The 25,284-nt window shown below is 51.2% G+C and overlaps 1 protein-coding gene across 1 annotated transcript in view; it reads left to right on the plus strand.

The window, feature by feature from the left end:
* Positions 1–530: 530 nt before the first annotated feature.
* The window catches only part of RBPMS2 (RNA binding protein, mRNA processing factor 2), a 50,533-nt gene continuing 25,779 nt past the window's right edge, over positions 531–25,284 (plus strand). The window contains exon 1 of the mRNA XM_065411871.1: positions 531–1,042. Coding sequence (XP_065267943.1) covers positions 983–1,042 — 60 coding nt within the window. The 5' untranslated portion in view covers positions 531–982. The remainder of the gene's footprint in view (positions 1,043–25,284) is intronic.

Below are 25,284 nucleotides of genomic sequence, written 5' to 3' on the forward strand. Positions count from 1 at the left end.
TTCTCTCTTCCTCTGAAGCATCTGGTGCACCCAACTGCCCAAGCATCTCGGTGGCCCACGGCAGATCCAGCGTGACCCCGCCTGCGGTCTCAATTTGTGCGCCCCTCCCCCAAGCTGGCTGGAGCTGCGAGGGGGGGTGTCGTCGCACCGGTTGGGGGGGGGGTGCCTTGTAGGCAGCAGAGTGGGTGGGGGGCGCGGGCCGGGCGGTCAGAGCCGGAGGAGCGGGCCGGGGGCTCGGTCAGAGCCAGGGGAGCGGGCCGGCAAAGTGGGGACGAGCCGGGACCGGCTCCGGGCGGAACGGGGCCGCTGGCCCTTTAAGAAAGTTCAATCGTGCGAGTTCATCAAAGTTTAAAAAGTTTTTCGTGGAAAAAAAAAGCGGGGGGGGGGCAGGAAAGTTGGCTGCGGGCGGCGGGGATTGGCTGCGGGTTCCCCGGGAGACGGTGATGCAGGGCGAGGGGCCGGGCCGGAGCCCAGCTGAGCCCCCCTCTCCTCCCCCCCGCCCGGGCGGGCTGCGCCGAGCCATTGATGACCGTATTGAAAAGGCGCAGGCGGCAGCTCGGGGCTGTACTCGGGGCCGGCGGCTGCAGCTCGTTGGCACCTTCCCCCTCCCTTAATTGCTCCTCAGCCAACTCCATGTGAGCCCGGCCGGGTACAAATAGCCCCGCGCCGCGTTTCCCCCCACACCGCGCACCTCGCCCACGCCGCACCCCCGTTCAGTTGGGCGGTGGCCAGCCCGCCCCGCACCCTCCCGGGCAGCACCAAGGCACCCAGCCTGGGCACCGTCTCCGCACCTAGCTGCACCCCGGAGCCTTTTGTTTGTTGGTCACCCACAGGCACCATTTCCAAGCCTAGCCCAGAACCGCAGCTCCCCCGAGAGCCTCCTGCCCCCAAGAGAGCCAAGCCCGGGGGAAGCCCTGCGATCCCTGGACAAAGAAGCTACAAAGAACCCAGGACCGTCCACTCAGCCCCCTGCACCCCCGCCATGAGCAACCTCAACAAGGAGAGCGAGCACAGTAACAGCAGCAACAACATCGAGGAGGAGGTAGGGGGCTGGGGAGCAGCTGCTGCGGGGGGTGGGGGGGCTTTGCCCCCTTCCTTGGAGGGGGCTGGGAGGGAAGGTTTGGGGGTCCTTGCCTGTCTCTGGGGGTGGGGTGGTAAATTGGCTAGGGAAGTGTAGGGCTTAATGGGGAATTTGGATCCTGGTCTCTCTAGCCTTTAGCTAGGTGGGATGGGGACCTGAGTGTGTACTGCTTGTCAGGGGGTGTGGACATGCTCTGGCCTCAAAGAGCACCTAAGGTGCTTACCACAAGTATGCCCCACTTCCCCTCTGCAGGGCTGACCCTATTTAATCTGTCCAAAGTGTGTAAGTCAACCAGAAATGTAAGCCCTGCTCTTCCTCAGTGCCCACCTTGTCTGGGGCCGGGCGGCTGGCTGCGCAGTCAGATTCCTGCTCTCTTCCGGCTCCGAGTGGAGCAGTGAAAGAGAACAAACTAACTTTCTAAAAATCTGCTGTGTGGGAGCCCTGCTCCAGCGAAAGCCAGAGCTGCTCTAAGCCCTCCTGTGGCGCTGTGGACAGGCATCCAACCCAAGGCTGTACCTTTCTGTTGGGCTGGGAACAATCTTGTCTGAGGCTGGGGGCAAGACTTGACCTTTGCCATCCCTGAGCTTGGCTGTTGGTCTGGGATAGTTTTCTGTGCCTTCAGCTGGGACTGGCCCTCAGATTCTCCAGGACCCCAGTCATGAGCCAGGAGAATTTTCTCTACCCATTTCACCATTCAAAACCTTGCACTACTTGGTGCTTAAAGTGATCTTAAAAGTGTGTGGGTGGGGGCGGCTCTGCCATAACCTGGGAGCATCAGCTTTGGCAAGTCAGGAAAAGGTGTGCCCCACTGTGAGCTGGTTTGATTTCTTTCAAAGAAACCTTGGCTAGGTTGGTGAGCCCCCCTAACTACACCCCACCCCCAAAACATGCATACACTAAGTGCTGCTGGCTGGTGTAGTGCAGCCCATTCCTGTTTGTATTGCTGGGCAAAGGGCATCTCACAGCCCCCAGAGGGGAAGGATGACACCCCTCATCCAGCCCTGATTCCTTCACCCCAAAGCTTGGGCGGAGGGGTTCCTGGGGGTGGGGAACATCTCAGAATTAAATGAATCCCTGGCGTACAGCTGGGGTGATGGAGGGGGGCTCATAGGAAAGTGCGGCTGTTTAAGCAGGCCTGGTCGGGTGTGGAGAGGCGCTCTCCTTGGAGCCTTGAAATGCTCGCTAATCTGGTGTGAACTGCATGGTCCATCTCCTGCTCTCCTCTTGAGAATGCACTGGCTTCTCGGCGTGAGGACTGTTGTAGGCCAGCTAGAGGTCAGGAACATTTCCTTGTCTCATTCTATTTTGCCTAGCTTGACCTCCTGCGTGACCTTGGGGAGATCGGCTAGCCTGGCCCTGCCTGGTGCAGGAGCCCTAGCCTAGAGTGTGGCTCTGGGGAATGAGGACAAGGATCCTTAGCTTCTTGGCTTGAGGGGACCTCCAGTGGTTGCAGCGTGCCTGGGCTGTCCCCAGCTCGGCCAGAACAGGGCTGCCATGCTCTGCTGGAGACCTCTCTCTGCTTTCAGTATAGTGGGTGAGTAAGAGCCACTTGGGGCACAGAGGGTTGCCAGGCTCCTTTGTCTCTTCCCTGACCACTGATGGCTAGAAGTGCAAATCTGGACTCTGGTTAGCTTTGTGCTGTGTAGTGTGCTGGGTCTGAGAACCCTGTGTGGGGAGGAAGGGCAGAGCGACCTGGGATACTGCTGTCTGCAGGAGAAGCCCAGAACAGAAACCGTGCAGCCTGGTGTCCGGATGTCTCCACTGCTGTGACTCCTGCCTTGTGGCATGCTGCTGGGCAGCAGGGAAAACAATCCCTCCATGTCACTGCCATCACCTCTTCCACCAGAATGTCTGTGTCCCCTTTAGTCACTGCACCAGAGTACTTAGCACGGTCCCTGACTTTTCCTGGGGCTCTGAGAGGTCTCTGAAGTCAGCCCAAGGATGCTCACCCTTTGGGTGCAGAGCTAACCGTCGTACATGTGTAGTGCTCAGTGCTGGAGGGAAGCGTGAATTCCCTGGTAGCTTCAGTTGGCTATGCTATTCTTCCCATCCCCTCCCCCAACTCTCCTACAAGGAGCCGTGTAGCATTGCTGGTGCAGAATGGCGGCTGTGTTTCCACCCTGGCATTGGGCGAAATGCTTCCAGTACATTGGTGAAGCATGCTGAGCTCAACAGCTACATAAGAAAACCCCTTAATGCTGAGGCTACCTGTCCACCCTCTCGCTGTTCTTGGGGGGCATGTGTGTGCAGGAACAAAGGATAGCATGTACCTAGGTCTGCAGGAAGTGGGTTGGGAAGATGTTAATGGCTAGTGGAGTGAGATGGCTCAAAGCACTGTCTGGGAACAGCGTGGTGACTTCTTTTTCCATAGAATTTCTTAAGGGTTTAGATGGAGAGGAGGGGTCTAATACTTAGTGCCTTGGTACAGCTGGCGATATGGTGGTGGCTGCAGCAGCGGCATTTTATAGCATGCCTGGATTTCTAGTCATGGGTTTAACTTCAGGTTTGTCTCCCCCTGCTTGGCACTTTCCTAGTTTCCCCTCTCTTTCCCTCACCCCTAATTAGCCAAGCTAGTCCAGTTAATGCTTCTGTAACACAGGAAGGGGTTTATTACCAGCAGTTGATCAGCACTGCCTGTGGGGAATCGGCTACAGTACAGCCTAACTAATAGGCACTAATGCCTGGGAAAACCCATTGCAGATCCTTGATCTGATTATTCACTGACCTGCAGAACTTGCCAGTGAAACCCAAGATCCTGGGTCACTTAGTCAGGTGTAATTCTGTTTCAACTACTATCTAGTGCACCCCATAGCATGCTAGTAAGTGTTGTGCGAGGTAATTTGTCAGGCTATCAGTCCTCATGCTGGAGTAAGGTTTGCTATTGGCTGGTGGACTAGCAAAGTGGAGACTTGAAGCTCTACTATCCTTGGATATATGCTGGTATTGTGACAATATGCTATTGCATGGGGAAGGTAGGAACACCTGGCCCTTCCAACAGTGATGTGTGGTACTAGGATGGGACTTGACTCTTCCAAGAAAGCCAGTCTCAACTGTATTTCAATGTCTGTCCACCATGAGCAGGGTGAGAGCAAAGGGGTGTGAATAAAACAATTGTTTGGCATGCTCTCATCCTGGTCCTCCAGTAGAGGGGGCTGCTGTGCATGCCCATGGGGGGGTGGGGGGGTGCCCAAAGGGGAGCAGCATCTGCAATCCACAAATCAGTAGAGCTGCACAGGCTTGTATAAAAGCCCAGAAAACTATAGTAGGTCTCCTCCAAGTCAACTTCTAGGGCAAGGGTTTTCAAGGTGGGGGTCATGGCCACCCTGTCATTTCTAATGGGAGTGAGTGTCCTTGTTCCATGGAAAGGGGTGCTGGTCTGGTCCCAGGGTAGAGAGCCATGGTATGGAAAAGGCTGAGGGCTTCTATGCAGACACCTGGCCCCTCCCAAGCAGTCTTGTTCCTAGAGTACAACACCTCTTCCTTGTTGGATGTAGCTGCCTAATTCCCAAAGCTATACACTTGAACTGCTTCTTTGGGAAGAGCATTCCAGTCAGGTTGTGTCCTTGTGTTTGTCAGACATTTCCCCTTTCTTCATAATTCCTTGTTACACAGGACTTCTCTGCATCACTCAAATTCCTCTCCCTTCTCGTATCTGCATCCTTCTAAGAAGACATGGCCATCTCCAATCATGCTTTGGGCTAAAGTCTTTCCTCCTAGTGTTGCAAACAACACCTTGGGTGACTGAGTGGAAGGGAACTCTTTTTTCCCCCTCCATGTGTATTTGACAGCATGCTATAGAAAGATTAATTTCTCTTGTCTAGCCAATTATCCCCTCCCCATCCACCCTAAGCAGCAGGGAATCTCACATCAATAGGGGACAGATCTACTTAAACAAGTGACTAAAATTAGTAGGGGGCTTGACATGACTTTGAATTTGGGGTCTTGAAACTGACTAGAATTCTAGTCAGTTTCAATGTTGCTAATGTTGAACCATGGCTCACTTGAATTCTGGAATATGGCTAGGACCTCTTCCCTGTCACTGGTGAGGCAAGCAGTATGTTATCTAGCATCTTCACTCAGATCTAATCCTTACTCCCCTGCCCTGAGCACTCTGCTCTTCTCAGAATGCCCTCAAACTTCTATTCCTAGATGCGTGCCTCTGCATGGGTAATTTGGTCTCTTTGCCACATCACACTGTAAACTCCTATCAAAGTTGGCATCCACAACCACCCTTTAAGCCTCTCAGCAAAACCAGTATGTCCCTCTCACTGAACACGCGTACCTTGGCTTATTCTCCTTCTTCCCACGTGGCACTTGTCTGTGTTGCTCCCAAATTTAACCTCACTGGCACCTAATCTCAAGGTCCCTGTCTTTCACAACCCCTCCTGATTAGTGTCCTCTGTAGATCTTATTAATGTGCTCCTCTCTCCCACTGCTTGGCCATAATGGAAAGCTTAAATAGCAGGGCCTCACACTAGTCCCTGGTCTACCTCACCAGACACCTCCCCAAACTTGATACACTGCCACTTATCATTATCCTTTGTTTACATGTCTAAGCCAGTCATCAGTCCACATGCCAAGCTATTCTGAACTAACTGATATGCAAAGTTGTCTCTACAGCCCTTCTTCCAGCCACTAACTTTGGCTCAGCAAACAAAGTGCTCTAGTAAGTAGCACTGCTGCTTGTGACGTTGGCACACAAGTAAACAAAACACAGCAACTTATTGATACTGCACTAGCACCTCAGGACCCCAGTGTGCCTGGTGCTGTACAAACAGAACCAGGAGAGCACCCCAGAGCAGGGATTTACAATCGATCCTTTTTTAAATTATTAATAGGATCTCTCTATCTCCTAGAACTGGAAGGGACCTTGAAAGGTTATTGAGTCCAGCCCCCTGCCTTCACTAGCAGGACCAAGTACTGCCCCAGATCCCTAAGTGGCCCCCTCAAGGATTGAACTCACAACCCTGGGTTTAACAGACCAATGCTCAAACCACTGAGCTATCCCTCCCTCCTTTGTCAACTGCAATGCTGTTCTAAATAGTGTTACCTGCTAGATGGCTGTCACCCTGCCCTCTCCCTGGGGTGGGAGTTAACTTTCACAGCCGTGATGGCCAGTAGACCTACAAGAGGTTCCATACAGCTCCTAGCCTGCAGCGAATATAAAGGAGGGGAGAGGGCATGTGGGGCACCTGTGAGGTTGGGGCAGAGACCTGGTGAGAAGCCAAGGGATCTGTCCCTGGACTCCTCTTGAAGAGACTCATCTGCTACATCTGGCCTCTGGCTAGGATGGCAGATACCTTGCATGAGAATTCAACAGGAATCCAGTCTCCTGCTGAAGTCCTTCCGCTCTCCACCTCCCAGGCTGGCTCTGTCTCCATTAGAGAAGGACTGAGTTTAGATCACTCTAGCCAAGCTTGACCTAAACTCAACCACTCTTCCTAGCCATGATGTAATGGGGCTGGGGGAGGGTAGCTCACACTTACCACTCACCAGCTGGTAAGAGAATCTATTCTCATCTTTTATTTGCTAAGACTCCTGTTTAATCTTTGAGTAGTCCTCATGCAACCACACTGGCCAGCTCTTGTTCTTGGTCTCTCCTCTTTTAGAGAAACTGGTCTGACCTCAGTTATGTCTCTGTATGCTTAAGCTGCATTCTACCCAAGTGGATTTTCACTTTCTCCAGATGTACTGTACTTATCTTTCCAAAACTTACTCTTCTGAAATTGACCAACCCTGGACTGTTCAGTGCCCCCGTTCCTTACTATGGAGAACTTGAATAGCTAGTGGCAGTAGCTGCCATCAGTGTTCACTCTGCTTGTCTTATACCCCTTTCCTCCTATCCTGTGTTTTGTCTACTTGGCTTATAAGCTCTTCAGGGCAGAGACTGTCTGTACAGTGCCTAGTACAATGGGGCCTGTTAGTCAGCCCTTGAGCACTACTGCAATAAACACCTGTAATAAGCTTTCCTGTTCTCAATTGCTGCATCCCAAGCAGGGTAGGAATACATAGAGCCAGGATGGTGCCTATGCCTTCACTTCCTGGATTGTAAAGAACATCTCTGCCAGTTCAGACCTGTTCAGCTAAAATCTGTCACTAAAGCCCTATGAAAACAGTGGCTGAGTGCCTGGATCGCAGGTCCTGGAATTCTATTCCTGGTGGCCTGTGGTATGGCCACAAATGCTCCATTTACTTTCATTCCTGATTCCTTATCCTTCCCCAACAGCTCTCACCGCCTCTCAATTAGCCAATGATATCTTCCTGCCATACTTCTGATGCTCTGTGACCACTTCCACCACCTCTTCCTGGTCTAGCACCCCAGTAAAGTTTGGCTCTATCTATAGCAGTAGGTCTCAAACTTTTTTTACTGGCGACCCCTTTCACACAGTAAGCCTCCGAGTGCAACCCCCCATACATTTAACACACTTAAATATATTTAACACCATTATAAATGCTGGAGGCAAGTGGGGTTTGGGGTGGAGGTTGACAGCTTGCACCTCCCCATGTAATAACCTCATGACCCCCTGAGGGGTCCCAACACCCAGTTTGAGAACCCCTGATCTATAGTGATCTCCCAGCTGAGTCAATCAAGCACCAGTTACATCCACTAGAGCAGTCTCCATGGCTTAACATCTCTAGGCCCTGCTCTTCCATGCTACACAAACAGGAGTTCTCCAACTTTTTGCTGGGCCCCCCTTTGAAAATATTTCAGGCTGTGATGACCCCCCAAAGTGATAGCAAATTACTGTACATACTCATAGAGCACTAAATGATGCATGTAATCATTATCCCTGCAGTCAAAGGCACTGAAGCCCTTTGAAAAGTGTAAAATAGGGTGACAATATTTAAAATTCCCAAATAGACACTGCTAAGGGGCTGGGGAATGGGGTGTGTGGGGAGTACAGCAATACCATACTATGCCCCCCCTTACTTCTGCACTGCTACTGGTGGTGGCACTGTCTTCAGAGCTGGGCTCCTGGCCAGCAGCTGCCACTCTCTGGCTGCTCAGCACAGAAGGCAGTGCCTCCACCAGCAGCAACACAGAAGTAAGGGTGGCAATACCATACCATCTCATGACACCGCTGCCCCCACTGTAACCTTGAGACCCCTTTTTGGCTGAGACCCTATTAGAACATGGGTACAGATGCCTGGGTGTTATACTACCTGGCTTTAGAACCCAGTCTTCTGCCTCTTTTAGACAAATCTCCAACAGACCAGATGGATAGTGTAGCCTTAATTACACCCCCCTCAAAACAAAACCTCTTATGATAAAAAGCCTAGCTCTAGGGCTGTTCTCCCCCAAACCCCTGCTATTGCTAACACAGACCTCTCCCTTTGTCAGATCAGAGTCTGGGGATTCTTTTCAAAGTTAGAGGAAACAACTCTTCCGGTGTCTCCTTATGCATCTTAGGGAAATATAGCTTAGGTTCCCACTGTCATGCACACCAGCTTTCCTTGCTGGCCTCTGTCTCAAGCAAAGCACTCCTATTCCATGAAGTTAAATGGGGTCTCTGTTTTCCTCCTCCATATGTTGCTTGTCATGTTGGTAGTGACAGTGGCTCCTTCTCAACACCTGGGGAGCACTGTCAAATCCTAAACCTTCCTTGGGTCTGCCACCAAGCACCACAGCTCCGAATGCAAAAGTGAAACTGATGGGCCTAGACCACAGCTGTGCCTCTAATCCATAACTATGTACTGAAGCTATAGCCGTCTGACCTTTCATAGGCACTGCGCACCTATAGCCCCCAGTCAGCTATGGCTGCCTGCTCTCAAAGTAGGCATGTAGAATCATAGTAGCCAGGGCCAGCTCTAGGTTTTTTGCCACCCCAAGCAAAAAAATTTTTTTTGGCTCCCCCTGCCACCCCAGCGCTGGGCTACCCCCTCCCACCCCACCCGCACTCCCTGCTGCTCCAGCCCTGGACTTCTCCTCCCCCCCCACCAGTGCTGACTCCGCCCACTCCCCCCCTCACCTCCAGCTGGTCCTGCGCTGTCAGGGTAAGCAGCAGGGCTCCCAGGCCACACCTCCGCTCAGGGTCCCTTCAGCTGGGGCTCCCGCCTCTAGGACTGGCCGGGACCCAGGAGGGCAGAGCCGGGGGACCACCCGGCAGAGGGCTGAGGAGCTGGGGCAGGGCAGCCCAGAGAGCAGGACTCGGGTCCCACACGGCAGTGCCCCAGGCACCAGTCCCCACTATGGCCCTGCTGCTGCTTCTGGCTGCCCTGCCGCAGTCCCTGGGTGGCTCGGGCCGCTTCGCCCAGCCCCAGCTGCGGCGCTGGGGGGCAGCTGCCCTGCAGCACCTGCAGGTGGCTCTGTGGGGCGCCCCCCAGCCCGAGTGTCCCACACTCGGAGCCTGCCCAGCCATAAGGTGCAGGCGCTGCTCCCTGACGCAAACCGCAGCGGCCCCAGGGTGCCCCCCCGTGCAGGACACACTGCTGCTGCCAGGGCCGGCTCTAGGCTTTTGCCGCCCCAAGTGGGGGGCGGGGGGGGGGGAGAAAGGCTGGCTGGAATGCCAACCCTGAAAATGTGCCGCCCCAAGCACATGCTTGGTTTGCTGGTGCCTGGAGCCGACCTGATAATAGCTTAAAATGAGAACTCTGGCCTCTAGCCTTCAGTATGGTGCCCAAGCAAATGAAATATAAAATATAGTGGGTCCAGTCCTGTCTGTCAGCTTTGACAAGTTCTAGACTTGTCAGAGGAAGGCACAAGAACCCCTGTAATAGGGAAGGTTTCCCCTGTGTTAATTACTCCCAAGAGATCTGCTCTATGGATTACTTTTGGGGAAGGTCTCTGGTCTGTGTTAAGAGGTCAGACTAGATCACAATGGCCTCTTCTGGCCTTGGCATCTATAAATTTGCTCTACATCACTTAATGGCTGGGTTCTACCTTGAAGGAGGCTTTATAGCTGACAAATGTCTGCCCTAGCTTATGTACCTGAATTACCCTATTTGTTTGACCTCTGAACTCTGCTAAGCTCTTGGCCTCCATCTTGTGGAAGTGAGTTCCACAGTCTTGACCAGCTTTAAATGTGGTGCCTCTAACATCAGTGGGTATTATCTCTGTATACAACAGACAAGTAAATAGGACCTCCTGGCTTAGCTGCCACTTCAGTGTTCTAGCAAGGAAGAATTTAATATCTAATCTCAGACTCCAACAAGCCTTACCTGTGATCTGCTTTCTAAAGTTATGCACGGATTCAGATGAATCATAAGATTCAAATCTAATGCATCTCTTTCTCACCTAAAAGACACATGTATTAGATCAGGAGAACAAGTCACATGACACTGGCTCATTCTGGGTCTGAAACAACACAAAAATGGTAGCTGCCTCTGCAGAAGGCAAGGAAGCTCCTATGTTATAAAGATACCATATGCATACAACAGAAAGTCCCCTCCCTCTTACTGTTCTACATCTAAACAACTAGGTAGCTGAAATCTGGTTCCTCTTACCTAGAGCTTGGTCTTGGAAGGTAAATGTGCACTAGGTTACCAACAATATCCCCTGACATGCTGGAATGTGACTCCCTGTGCTGAAAAGGCTCTGCATGATGAAGTTGCTGACATGAGAGAAACAACCTTAATGCTGGATAGGGGTCCTAAAAGTGGTAATTGCTTCCAGACAAACATGTACTGACAAATATTTTGTCAGACCCCAAATTGCTACCTTTATCTGGAAAGTATTGACATTCACAGGTTCAGGTGGGCCATGTTCGGACACCTATCATGTAGCCATACCACCAGTCTGAGATCATGTGATCATCACATCTGTTAGGTGTGATCCCATTTGGATGGGAGACCAAGGAAAACCCAAGCTGCTGCAGGAAGTAATGCTGGTGACCTTTATAGGTAAAAGGAGAGGCAGTGCCATCTGACCAGCCCCTGGGCATGGTGGGAAGGGGTAACTGCATTTTAAATGAGACAAACCAATCCTGTGTACTGAGAGGAGGTGGCTAGTGCAACAGACAGAATGAGGGAGCGTCACTGCTGAAGGATCAGACCTTGCCCTGAAGAACTGAACTTGCTCCTGGGCTCTGTCCTCACTGGCACTTGGCACTCAGCCAGCCACACCCACTTAGGCACACTTGCAAAAACCTCTACTCTACTGTAGTTTCACTCCTTCAGGTGTCACTTGTAAACCACCACTTTATTACCTGGGAGGTGCTTGTGCTGTAGTGATGAGGGCCATATAAGTGCCAACTGGTGTGATGCCAGCCTGGAAGGTGAAACTAGGGGAAACTTCTACAGAAGTCTAATTCCTGCCCTTTTCTGGACACATGGGGGGGGGGGGGGGGGAGAGGGAAAGAGGAATGTTTCCCATAGATACTGGCTGTGGCTTAAAGGCCAGAGCCAGCCCTGGGCAAGCACCACCACTTGGTGGTGCCCCCTGTAGCCAATGTGCTGGGGCTGAGGTAGTGCCAACTGTTCTTTCAGTTGGAAGGCAGGGTGAGCAGCAGATGCAGCATGGTGGGGGTGGGGACAGCTGAAGCAAGTGCCCCTGGGAACTCTGGCAATGGGGCCAGAGCTGCAGGCAATGAGTGACCTTTGCCTGGCCTAGCAATGGCCTGTGTGGAATGAATGGAGTGGACTGATCTGGGATCAAGCAGTTGTCTCCAAGGCTGTTGACTAAGGCAGGGAATGGTGGGGAGATGGGTGGGATGACTCAAGGTGAAATCCCTTGCAGTAGAGAGGGAGGGGAAGCCCTAATGATGGTGATTCTGGCAGCTGTCAGGGTCAAGGCTGAACTGCCCCACTGTGCAGGCCTGACACAGGAGTACTACCTGGAAGCTTCCTCTTTGGCTCCATTCATAGGACCTGGATCAGTTTAAAGGCAGATGACCCTGTCACATGACTCCCCCAAGTCAATGGCTGGCTACATGCCTTGCCATTCTGTGTGTGTGTGTGTCCGTCCCCCCAGGAGGGAGTTTTCTTGAATGCCCGCTGCACCATGCTGGCTTGGAGAGCACTACAAGCATAGTCAGCAGCCAGGCTTGTGACCTGGGCCTGGGGACTCCTGGGATGAGGAGGATCCCAAAGGTGCATGATATTCTGGTCTTAGAGGGGAAGATGCAGCAGAATCCCCACAACTGCCTGTGAAGGAGGCTCCCAGAGTCTGTGCAGACTCCACCCAAGCTTGGCTGGAGAGCTATGTGACCAGTCAGGGGAATGCAGCCTCTTCATTGCAGCTCCCTTTCAGAGTGGTTCTCATTCCACCCTGTTGGGGGTGTTGTCTCCAGTGTGGCTGTCCAATGTGGTGTAGGTAGCTAGGTATCTGCCTGCTCCTGGACTGGGCAGAGCTGTCACTGTGTGGGGCAGATAAACCCAGTATGCTGGAGTTACCAGCTGTGCTTCGGCATGGATACCCTCTTGAGTCTTCATTGACAGCAAGGCCAGAACAGCCCATTGCGGTTCTAGTCTGACCTGGATAATCTCAATCTAAACCAACAGTCCTTGGAACGGAGTCCACAAGAACACTAGGTATTAAACATGGCATGACCTAAATGGACATTTTCTCCAGGTCAGAGCTTCTCCTTACCAGCCTGTGGCACCCTAGATCCCTGCTCCCTCCTTGGAGGTTGGGGAGGCAGGGGGGAGGGGAGATGGAACAACTCCAAAATGGCTGCAGAGCTGCCTCTTCCTTAAATGCCTTGGTGTCTGGCCAGACATGGCTCCTCCTGGCCTCTCCAGAAATGAAGTTGTCTAGGGGCAGGATCCAGAGCTGTCCTAGGGAACGTGTCCCCAAACAAGCAATAGGTGGGTTGACTGGGCTTTTGAAGTAACCCTGTGGTAGAGGGCCTGGGTCAGAGGTGTGCCTGCAGCACATGTAGACACTCAAGCTAGCTTTAATCTAGGTTGGGTAGGCCTACAAGTGCAGCCATTACCTCCACTCCCACTACAGTGTTGATGTCCCCCAAGCCCATGGGTACACTGAGGGTGCTGCGTATGTTGGATTTGAGGGAGGGGAAGGCTGCCCTCTCGTCCCCAGCCTTTATGGTAGGCTGTTCCAGGGCTCCCTTGGGCTGGAGGGGTGGGAAGCAGTTCCCCTCTGCTGTGTTCTTTACTGGCTTCTCTTAGTGCTGCCCCTTCCCTTTTCCCCCCCTGCTCTGTCCTAACTTATCACTTGCTTTCTTAGCCTCCAGACTCTTCCTCCTGGGCTTCCTGCTCTTGGTTTATTTTGCCTGCCTGTGCCACTTGTGCTCAGCACCTCATGTCTGCGTTGGGAGGCTATCTCATTCCCTCGCCATGTCTTGCCACAGGCTGCTGCCTGCCTCTGGAGCAGTAGGAGGGTCAGAGCATGGATGCTGGCTGAAGTCAAGAGCCCCTGGCATGTGCTGGTGCTGGAGTTGTGCTGCCTATAGACCCACCTCTAGCAGCACTGACCCGAACTAGGGACTAGTAAAGGCTGGACTAAACTCCTCCCAGAGGTGTCCTTTGTTTCCTGCTGTACTAGGACTGCAGAAGCCAGTGTCAAGACTACAGGAACTTGGTAGCTCATCTGGGGGAGTGGAGCAAGACATCACTAGAGGCCGTGGGGATGCTCACAGGCCTGTTGCTGCTTCAGGTGACTTCTGTACCCCTGCAGCTCCTCAGATCCATGGCTCTGGAGATCTGGAATTATTCCTGCTTTGCATCACAAAGGATGATGCAGAGCCAGTCTAGGAGCAAGGGCGGTCTGGGAGTGAGAGGCACACCCGGGCCTCTGGCAGGGTGTCAGGACTGAGCAGCCCTGGCACACCCAGGCCTCTGGCAGGGCTGAGCAGCCAGCTGGGTTGGGTGTGATTGGCAGGGATCTCAGCTGGAAGGGAAAACAGGAGTACCTGTTGCTTGGGGGAGCTAAGCAGGTGTTCCTCAAGGGGGCCAGCTCCTTGTGGATGCTAGAGAGGGTACCTGCAGCTGCTCATGTGGGTGTATGTCCCTCAAGCTAAACTTCTAGGTGTGATAGGCCTGGTATAAGCTAGGAAGAGGTGCTGGTAAAGCCAGTGCTCTCTGCTGCTGCAGATCAGGCACACAACTAGGGCTGCCCCTTAACTTCCAGGCTCACCTAGTGTACTTCCTGCTGCTGCTGGGAGGCTGACAGACACGGATACAGATGTTCTTGGTCCCCCAGAACAGCTACAGCACATGCTGCGCAGGCTTCCCTAACCCAGAACCTCCTCTAGGGGTGTGCTGTTCAGTCTTGTCCTCGCTTACCATAGCAAGAGATGCCAGTTGTAGTTCTGAGGGTGCAGTTACTAGGACCTGGACTGAACTTTGTACATGCCTCCTAAACAAGCTACCTGGAGAGGAAAGTCCCATGGCTCAAGGTGACCCTGTGAGCTACAGTCTCTGTGGTCTTGACACCAGTTTAATAAAAGGCCCAGTTGCCCTAGTACCACTGGAGACATGTGACACCTCAGTGTGAGGAAACCTTTCCCCAGCTGGCTCCCTGTGAGTACCTGTGCAGAAGCTCTCTGCTCCAGCCACATAGCACTGACATAAGGCTTCAAAATCCAAGCAGCGTTATGTCCCCATGTACAATAAACACTAGCAAAGGACTGGCTGAGTGACCTTCAGGATGTTGACTGTTCCTTATTCTCTAGCTGCCTCTGATGTTCCCTCCTTGTACTCAGTAAAGCAGGGAGGAAGCACTCACAGCTAACAATGCCTCTGGCTGGCCTAGGAACAGGCTATGCCTTTCTGGGATTGATCATATATTTGCTGAACTCCAACAGTTACTTTCAGGTAGCCATGAGTGCTTGGGACTCGAGCAGCTGTCCTCTGGAGGAACATCTCATGGCAGGCTTGTCCAGCTGGCTGCGGTAATCCATGGAAATGGGGCTCTCGGTTTAAATGGCAGACTTGCTTTCCCTGAACAGACTGCAGTGCTGGTGAAAAGGTGCTGTTCTGGCAGGTGCTCAGGCTGCCCCAAAGAGGGGAGCTGGGCTAGCAGAGCAGTAAACCAGCTTGGTGCTGAGCTGGGCAATTGCACCGCAAGGCTTTTCCGGACCAGGCCAGTGAGTGTAATCTCCGGGTGCATAGCCTGGTGCACCAAGCTAATCTCCAGCTGTAGGCTTCCTGCTCCTTCAGGCAGAAACCCATGTCTGTCTCCACTTCCTAGCTAGCTCAGTGCTGTCTTCCTGCCTGGCCCACTGTGGCTGGGCTAAAACCCAGTTTTAGAACCACTCCTCCACCCAGATGTGCAGGAGGATGAAATGCTTGAATAGGAGCCTTTAAACAGCCTTTATTGGAAGAGGCAGGGGAACTTCCCCCTGTGCATGCACATGGTTCTGCCTCTTGTAGCCAGCACAGCTGTATTTATATCTGCTCTCAATGGCTGCCACTGTAAACCTGACTCTCATAAACACTCAAGCCTCCATCCCCATGCCTCCTTCCCTTTCAGAGTTGTTGCTGTACTTACTGTGGGGCCCAGATATTGGCACACTCCCGGGGGGGCAGGCAGGCATGGGCTTCCTCTGACTCCATCTGTCATTCTTATCCATGACTTAATGTCAATCATGCTTGGCTGGGCAGAAAGGCTTGACTGAGTCGTAGTGGCTGAATGTGCCAGGCTGAGCATGTCTGGCTCCCTGTATGCCGGCAGAGAGGGTGGGCTGCTGTGCCACAGCTGGATGGTGCAGTCTGGGGGGAAGGGATCTCTTCTCCTTGAGCTCTCAGAATGAGGCTTCACCCCCCCCCCGCCATGTATGGCACACTGGGAACCTAAATCTTTCCCCTTTCTCTTCCTCAACTGCTTCCTGGGCACTCTGCTGGGTCCCCAATCTAGCAGAGAAGCCATGAAGGCCCTGCTGGGCTTGCCATTATAAATCCCTGGCTGTTGATGGTAGGGCACTGGCCAGGAGATCAAGCACCCAAGGGGCAGGATGGTCTGCCAGCATGAGGGGGCAGGGTGGTGGTGAGGAACTCTCTTCTACAGACAAATGTGTGGAGAGATCTTTGGCTTGGTCTTCAGGCAACTGGGTCACAGTGTGGACAAACAACTCTGCTTCAAAAACAAATCCAAATGCTTGTCAGGATCCTGGTTATGTCACTGGCAATCTGGTGTTTGGGGATAGCAGGGGTGAACCAATGAAATCACTTGCTGCACTCCCCTCTCGCAGCACTGCTATGGGGTGTACACTGGATGTTTCTCTACCTACTTCAGTAGTATGGCCACTTCTGAACAGCTGCTGTGCTGCACCCCAGCCATGCATAGCAGTTGTGTAAACTAGTCCCTCCCGTTCTTGTCTTAAATGCAATAAACTGAGAGCTACTTATCAGGAAGTTCAGCTTGGCAGTCACCAGCCCAAGATGGCATATGGCTGAATGGGGGGCACCCCCCACCAAATGCCATTGACTTTAAATGACTAGGAGCAGTCAGGAACTCTGCCTCACAGCACAGGGTTACCTGATGCTACCTAGCACCTTCCCTCTTCAGAGGGAGGAGGCCAGTACTGAATGGCTAGCTGGCAGCTTCAAGCTCATCTGAGTTGGGAGGTTCAAGGCTGAAGCAGTGCCTGCTGTTGCAGCCATATAGGCCACAGACCTAGTGCTGTGGAGAAGCCTGCTTGTGTGCAGGGGCTTGCCACTTAAGCTGGGCCATATCAGGTCACCTGACTCCCTCCTTGGCCTCTAAGTGGGCCAAACAGCATGCTTCTTGGGTGTGATTTCCCTCTCCACTGAGCTTCTAATTGAGGCCACTGCTGTCTGCTGGGCCACAGGCTTCAATTCACTCATCCTGAGCTGGCAGCTAAGGTTCTGCAGCTCTCCAGGCACTCAGTCCATAGGTGAGAGAAGTCCCTTTATAAAGAGCAGGAAACTGGGATTTAAGGCATGACTCCTGTTCCCAACCAAACCACACCAGAGTTGCTATGACTCTGACCTCAAGCTATAGAAAGACTGAACTTACAGGGACATGTGGCTTGATTCATTTAGTTGCTTTAGTCTGGCTCTTAAAAGGGCAAAGTACTAAAGAGGGGAGGCATGCAACAGACTGGGGGCAAGAAGGGGACAGTGACCCACCTACTTGGCATGTTTGCATTTTGTATGGTGCTCCATTTCAGAGACTCTCCGAATCTGCTCCCTCTAACATGGTGCCTAAATTCCTGTCATTAACAGACTCTGCTAGAATATCTGGGACTGAAAGATTAGGCTGCCAGCGAATGTACTATTTGTAATCTTCATGGTTAAGATTCCAAATGTTCCCTTCCTGCCGTTTTTGTTTTGCAAGCCCCGTGTTCCTTGCATCACTCGAGCCTTATAAGTCCCGGGTTTTAGAGCAGGCCGCTGCCTCACAACATTCCATCCGGCTATCGTCAAGTGGCCCCAGCTGCATCTCATCCAGAGCTGACACAACTCTGCAAAACAGCAGCCGTGTGCAGTGGCCGGATCTCCTGTGAATGGGATGGACTAGCAGCACACAAGTCCTGCACCACTTCCTTGTGGGCAGGGCAGCTGTGCCCTGGGCACACAGCACCTTGGGCCTTAAGAGGAGGCACAGCTGATGTTTAGAACCACACTCTGTTCCACTGACAGACTTCCAGTGCTAGCAGCAGAACTCTGGCAAAGCCAAGAGTATCTGTCTATACTGACCTCTTTCCTATCCAGTCTCCTTGTGACAGCCTATATTGCACATGGACGCTACTCTAGAACTGGGCTTGGCACAACTTGATTGTCTCATAACTGACTTTATTTTTGACTTTTTTCAGTTGGGGGAGGGCATTCATACAACTTAATGACCGCTGAAATTCAAAAAGTGAAAGCTTTAACAATTCAAACCTAGATGGCATTGTCGTCTGGCAAATAGCCTTAAATCAAGTTCCTAGTTCAGGCAGTGCTTTCTGTCTTTGCTTTAGCAGTAAATTTCATTTACCAAGGGAAATATCTTCATAAGCTTGTCTGGTGAAATCAACACTTACCAAGAAACCAAATCCTTCCAACCCTATGTGTGACTTGTTGAAAGAGTTTGCTCCCTGCTGAAGTGCTCTGATTGCAAGGCTTCCTAAAAAGTTCACTTAACCATCCAGTGAGGTGGAGTTACAGATGTTTGGACAACCTTGGTCTGTAGGGCTCTGTTTGCTCCAATGGGCTTCAAGATCTTTGTGTGTGTGTATTGTGTATATAACGCGATTAATGTAGGGCTTTCCTGCCTCAGAGCCTGCTGGTCTCTTGGCTGCCATGATGGACAGGCAACAGTTCATCTCAGCTGCTCTCTAGCTGTTTGAGGAGAGGACTGCTCTCTTGATTCTTGCCTGGGAGGGTGCCACAGATTACTTTCTAGGCTTCCCACAATGCTGTGGGAGGAGGGGAAATGCTGGGTAATGCCCTGTCTCTGTACCAGGCTTACTGCTGGGGGTCAAGCTGTTTCTGGCCTCTGACCTACTCAGACCCCTCAGAATGTTTAAAATATGGGGTGATCTAGAAACTAAGTGTCTCTTGCCACTGCTGAAGCTGGGCTGCTTCCTGCTGCTGCTACACTGCAGAACTCCTCCCATGCACAGGCAACCACCATGCTTCAGGTGAAATTGTAACATGAAGCAACATTGCAGCAATGTCCTACTCTTAGCCAGCCTAGGGATGCAGAGGGGCCCACCCTATGGAGTAAAGCAGGAGTGGGCCCATGCTGAGGCCTGAGCTAGCACAGTGTTGGATTCTAACCTGATCTTGGATCACTATACCACTGAGCCTTCTTGGTGGGAGGCCTTGCTTAATCTAAAGTAACAGACTTATCTGGGGTGTGGGGAAAAGACCCAAGCCCATGACTATGGGTATGAGGAATCAGGACTGCCCAAGTGATTTGGGCACTAAGCTAAGTTTATTACCCAGGCTGGATTTTGTTTAGTAATGGATTTCAATAAATGCCACTAAGCTCCTCCCCACACAGTGAGAAGGTGGCTGTTGTGAAAGTCACTTTCCACTAGTGACTAAGTGGGCACAGAGGAGCCTGTGGCCCTCAATGAGGAGCCAGTCTCTTGCCCTCAGCTGGGTTGCTCCTGGGTTAAGATAAAGCAGAAGGAAAAAAGACAGACTAAGCAGACAGTGTCCCCTTGAGGATTACTCGGGAAACTCTCAGCCTGCAGTAACTTCCTAGAACCTTTAGGAGTCCTGCTGGCATGCTTGTCTGACACTGGCCATCAATGGTGTAATGTTGGCTGGTGTAACTCTGGCTTTTGGGGAGGGGGAGAAGGAGAAATGGCTCCTGTGTGCAAGTGTGATTGGACGGGAGACCACTTCCTGTAGCACATCTCCAGAACAGGGTGAAATCAACTCCCCTCTACCATGGGCAGGGTCTCTCATTGGGGCAATTGAGGGCCCTCTGACCATGTCTTCCACTACTCTGGGGATTACTGGACCCAGAACTAGAGCTAGTGGAATCAATGGCATGCTGGCCTATGCTGAACACCACCTGTTAAGGTGGAAGATTTGGAAATAGGCAAATGACACATCTTGTGCATGTGAAATGCATGAAATCACAAGTGATCTCACCAGCTGGGCAAGACAGCCATGGCATTGTCCAAGTCACCACCTCCATCACCTGGCTGAGTGCTGGTGATGTAGGAAGTGATAAGCCACCCTGCCTCCTTCTTCCAGGTAGCTTGGGTGGAGAGTTGAAGCTGGGATGGGGAGAAGCTTCTGCTGTGGATCGGGCTGGGCTGAGTGTGGTAGAGCAGTACAGTGGTGTGGCTGGGCTAAGAATGGGCAGGGCTGGGGGTGTGTGCAGGGAGCATTGGTCACAGCCTGGGTGCTCTAGGCAAGGGGGTCCCTAGGCAAGAATTGGCTGGCTTGGTTGCCCATCTGAAGAAAATACCCTGTTGCTGGCAGTGGATGTAGGTTCCCCAGGATGAGTCTCACTCTGCCCCCCAGCTGGTGTCCAAACAAGGCTTCCTGTCATGGGCTGGTGCTTGAGACCTGGGTCTCTGCCATGGTGTTGAAAAGACTCTGGTTTCACCACGCTGGTGGTGAAATCCTCTTGAACAATGCGATGGGAGTGGAAGTTGGGGAGCCTCTCTAGGAGCCAGCAGTGGAGCCCTTTCCTAGTGTTGATGGGCTCATAATTCAGTGGGCTACCAACCATATCCATCTCTGTCCTGAGTCTGACAGAACTTTAATGTATTCTCCAGTCTCCTGGGTCTTTCCTGCTCATGCTGTTCCCTGGGACTGTCTCCACATCACTCTGTCTCCACATCACATTATAAGCTAATGCTGCCTCTCCCTTCTAACATGCTTGTTGCAAGGGCTTGCTGATAAGAGTGCAGGACCACTTCCAAAACCATCTGACCTGTATCTTGCTGCACAGAGAACATCCCATTCTGGGACCTGAGCACATCCTGAAATATTGAACAGGGAAAGCTGTTTCACATGGCTGAGGCATGTGCAGGCCTAGCACTGGTGACATGGCTACTGCCTGTGTGCAAAATGGGCTGGTCTCTTCTGAAAATGCACAGCAGATGCTCCCCAGCCTCCCCATTAGTGCTTCTTACTCATCAGTTACATGCTGGCTGTGGCCGAGCCGCTGGGTCCCTGGTTTCTTAGCAGCTCTGACCAGCAGTTGTACTGCATGAGAACCAGTCGCCTCTCCAGTGAGGCTGCAGGATTGACTTGCACAGCTTGATGGTGGCTGCTTTTGATAGTGTCTCTCAAAGGAGCAGGTAGTCCAGCTGCAGGAGATGGCCATCACTCTCAAATGCTACTCCTGCCACTCACTACCCAAGGACTCGCCTCAGCAAGGGTCCAGCCTGCCAAGACCAGGTACAGCTTAAAGGAGGCTCCAGATAGGTAGAAGGAACCTAGCAGGCTGAGACCATAACTACAGCAAAGTGGATTCTGCAGGTGGTCAGGAATGAAAGTGGGTTGGGGAGGCAGGACAGGACTAGACACTAAGCAATTTTCAATCACTTGCAGGACTGGAATGGTCTGCTGGACTTTAATGGTTGCAGGGAGTAACTGGCTGTGTCCCCAGTGAGTTAAATGATTGATTAAAGTACAAAAGAATACTTTCTACATAGATTCATAGATTCTAGGACTGGAAGGGACCTCGAGAGGTCATCGAGTCCAGTCCCCTGCCCTCATGGCAGGACCAAATACTGTCTAGACCATCCCTGATAGACCTTTATCTAACCTACTCTTAAATATCTCCAGAGATGGAGATTCCACAACCTCCTTAGGCTTATGCTTATGCTGAGGCTAAGGCACAAAATGACTTACCTAGCAAGGGGGACACAAGGCAATAAGAGTCTTTAAGTATATTTGGAACAAGAGACAAAGGGAAGTGTAGGCCCTCTACTTATCAGGGAAGGAGAGTTAAAAAATTGATATCAAGAAAGCTGAAGTGCTTAATGCCCATTTTGCCTTTCTTCACTAGAAAGAAGTTACTCAACACAATATTGACAACCAGGGAAGGAATGCAAGCTAAAAATAGGGAAAACCGGTTACAGACTATTTATACAGATGTGATCTAGTCAGTAGGGCCTGATGAAATTCATCCTAGGGTACTTAAGCAACTAGCTTCAGCAATCTTAGAGCTGTTAGCAATTATCTCTTGAGAATTCCTGGAGGACAAGAGAGGTCCCAGAAGACTGGAGAAAGGTACTATGTTTGCTCATCTCTAAAAAGGTGCACAAGGAGGACCCAGGGAATTATAGATGAGTCAGCTTAACTTCAATAAACTTGCTCCAGTATCTTTCCAGGTATTGAACAAGACCCTTGTAAGCAGCTGGAGGGTAATAGAGTTTATAAGGAATAGCTAGCAAGGATTTGTCAACAAATCATGCCAAACCAACTTAATTTCCTCCTTTTGATAGGATTACTGATCTAGTGGATGGAGGGAAGCAGCAGATATGACAGACCTTGGGGTTTTTATAGTGAGGCTTTTAACAGTTTTGCATGACATTCTCATAAGCAAACTAGGGAAATGTGATCTAGATGAATTTACTATAAAGTGGGTGCACAACTGGATGAAAGACTGTACTCAGAAATTACCAATGCCTTCCTGTCACATTGGAAGGGTGTATCTAGTGGGGTCCCACAGTGGTCAGTCCTGGGTTCAGCGCTGGCCAATCTTCATTAATGACTTGAATAATAGAGTGGGGAGTAAGTCTATGATCCTTGCTGATGGAAGGGGTTGCAAGCACTTTGGAGAACTTTAAACTTGTCCTCTAATTTGTCATGGTCCTTTTGAGTTGGTCTAAAATCAACAAGATGAAAGTCCTAAAGACAGTACAAAGTACTTCACTCAAGAAGAAAAAAATCAAATAACTGGCTGGGGGGCAGGGTAGCAGTACTGAGAAGGAGCTGGGGATTAGTGGACCATAAACTGATTTGTCAATGTGATGCAGCTGCAAAAAAGCTAATGTTCTAGGGTGTATTAAGTGGACTCTTTTGTATACAAGGCACAGGAGGTAATTGTCCTGCTCTACTTGACACTAGTGAGGCCCCAGGTGGAGTACTGTCCAATTCTGGGCACCACACTCTAGGAAGGATGTTGACAAATTGGAGAGAGTCCAGAAGAGCAACAAAAATGATAAAAGGTTTAGAAAACCTGACCTCTGAGGAAAGATTGGGGAGGGGGAACTCTCCATGTTTAGTCTGGAGAAAAGACTGAGGTGCAACCTGATAAGTCTTCTAATACTTCAAGGGCTGTTATAAAGAGAAGGGTGATCCATTGTCCTCCCTTCACTGGACATGGAGAACAAGTAACAGGCTTAATCTGCAGCAAAGGGAGGTTAAGTCTGGAGCAGGCTTCCAAGGAGGAGGTTGTAGAGTCCCCATCACTGGAAGCTCTTAAAAACAAGCTGGACAAACACCTGCCAGAGATAGTTTAGGTTTCCTGGGCCCTGGCACAATACAGGGCGGGGACTTGATGACTTCTTGAGGTCCCTTACAGCACTACATTTCTAAGGTTCTGTGACTCTTCAAGGTCTCCAAGATGCTGGACAGAAGACCAAGGTCCAGAACCTTGGTGCAGGTGGGGTTGAGCACCGTGGCAAGTGATGACAAGTTCATCAACCAAGGCTGCAAGCGGAGTGGAAACTGTAGCAAACAATGTCCTTTGACAGCCAGGTCTTACTGCTCCTGCATGACATCCATGTCATGCCTATGGATGCAGAAAACCTCTATGCACTGCGACAAACTTCAGGAGCTAGCAGATCTATGTACTGTCTGCATCACTATATGGGTCAGGAGACTGGACCCTCTTACAGGCAGATCTGGGTCTGTTAGAGGTATTCCATATGCACTGTTCATGCCAAATTCTGAGCATAAAGTGTGCAAGAGTCAGTCAGTCAAGCCAATCTTGCTGAGATCTGGGCGTCCTCCAATTGCTTACCACATTCAGAAGTGGCATTGTGTGCTCTTTGGGTATGTCACCAGGAGGGACACAGACCTCAGCATGCAGTGCTCTAAGCTGTCCATTGAGGCATGAAGGGGTGCATGCCCTGAGCCTGCCTGGTATTGTCCTCTGGGCAGGATTGAGCCAGAGATGGGAATGTCACTCTGATGCCATCAACTCACTCCAGCAGCCATCAGTGGACTACGTGTATGTGGTATGACCCTGTCACCACTGGGGCTTTCAATGAACATTCTCCATTGGTCTTGCTGTCATTTTGACTTTGAAGTCTGTACCCAGAGGCCTAGTTCTGGGTCCCCTTACTCTGAGAAACATACTGAACTCCCCGCTAGACCCTTCCTGCACTGGTAATAGGGATGGAGCAGGTCTAACTTCTGTGACCCAGCAGGATGTTCTGGGACTGTGTAATCGTACCAAGAAGATGGGCTGTTCACCTAGGCAAAGATGGCCTCTTGGCTTGTGGAAAGCTGCAGTATTTCAATCCCACTGTGCACCCGGCAAGATCTTTGAGGCAAAGCAGCCTATCTCAAAATAATTCCCAGTCAGGAGACTCTAATCCATGCTCATGCATTTCTGAGCAATGTCTCAGACCCTGCTCGTGTGTCCAGGTCATGCTGAGGGGCAGGGTCTGGGCCTAGTAGAGCCATAAAGGAGCACATGCAGCTCTGTTTTGGGTGTGAACAGTGATTGTACGTGGTTCTGTAACTTGCACCCCATGAGATGCTGGCTCAATGAACAGCTCTGGGCCCACCCCATCATGAAGGAGGCACTACAGTGCCTCTGAAGGTGAGCCAGCAGTTTGAATGACCTCTAGCTATCAGAGGGGTAGCCGTGTTAGTCTGAATCTGTAAAAAGCAACAGAGGGTCCTGTGGCACCTTTAAGACTAACAGAAGTATTGGGAGCATAAGCTTTACAGATTCAGACTAACACAGCTACCCCTCTGATACTTGACACCATGAAAGGCACTGCATTTAGCCGTATGGAATGGAAATCTATCAACCTCATGAAGAAACTTGCACAAGTACAGACAGATATCATCTTCCTTTCCAAATGCAAACGGATGGACATCATACCAAATGGACTGAAGGTGAAAAATCCATTGCTATCTATATACTGCACAGACCACAGTGAGAGATTATGCCATACACTATCAAAGAAACTGAGCAACCACCTGATCAGCATCCTATACAGCAAACAGAAAAACATCAAGAAAGAGCTCTCCAACCTGGAGACTTTCATAAATAACCAACCCTCCACACAAAGGGACTTTACTAAAATAAGACAGGAGATCTACATTACACACTTCACCTCTCTACAAAGGAAAAAGGACCGTAAGCTGGCTAAAATCCTACCTGCCACATGGGGCCACAACAGGGGTACCCCTAACTCACCCAGCAATATCGTCAATTTATCCAGCTACACACTCAACCCAGCAGAAGAGTCTGTCCTATCTCAGGGACTCTCTTTTTGCCCCAGCACCCCCACAAACATGATACAGTTCTGCAGTGATCTGGAAGCCTACTTTCGCTGCCTCCGACTCAAAGAATACTTTCAAGATAACACTGAACACCACACTGATACACAGATACCCTCCCACCAACAACACAGGAAGAAGAACTCCACATGGACTCCGCCTGAGGGTCGAAATGACAGTCTGGACCTATACATAGAATGCTTCCGCTGACGTGCACAGGCAGAAATTGTGGAAAAACATCGCTTGCCTCATAACCTAAGTCGTGCAGAACGCAATGCCATCCACAGCCTCAGAAACCACCCTGACATTACCATCAAAGAGGCTGATAAAGGAGGTGCTGTTGTCGTCATGAACAGGTCTGACTACCAGAAGGAGGCTGCCAGACAACTCTTAAATACCAAATTCTACAGGCCACT

This window comes from Emys orbicularis, chromosome 10, assembly GCF_028017835.1.
Source record: "Emys orbicularis isolate rEmyOrb1 chromosome 10, rEmyOrb1.hap1, whole genome shotgun sequence".
In the NCBI taxonomy this organism is placed as follows: Eukaryota; Metazoa; Chordata; order Testudines; family Emydidae; genus Emys; species Emys orbicularis.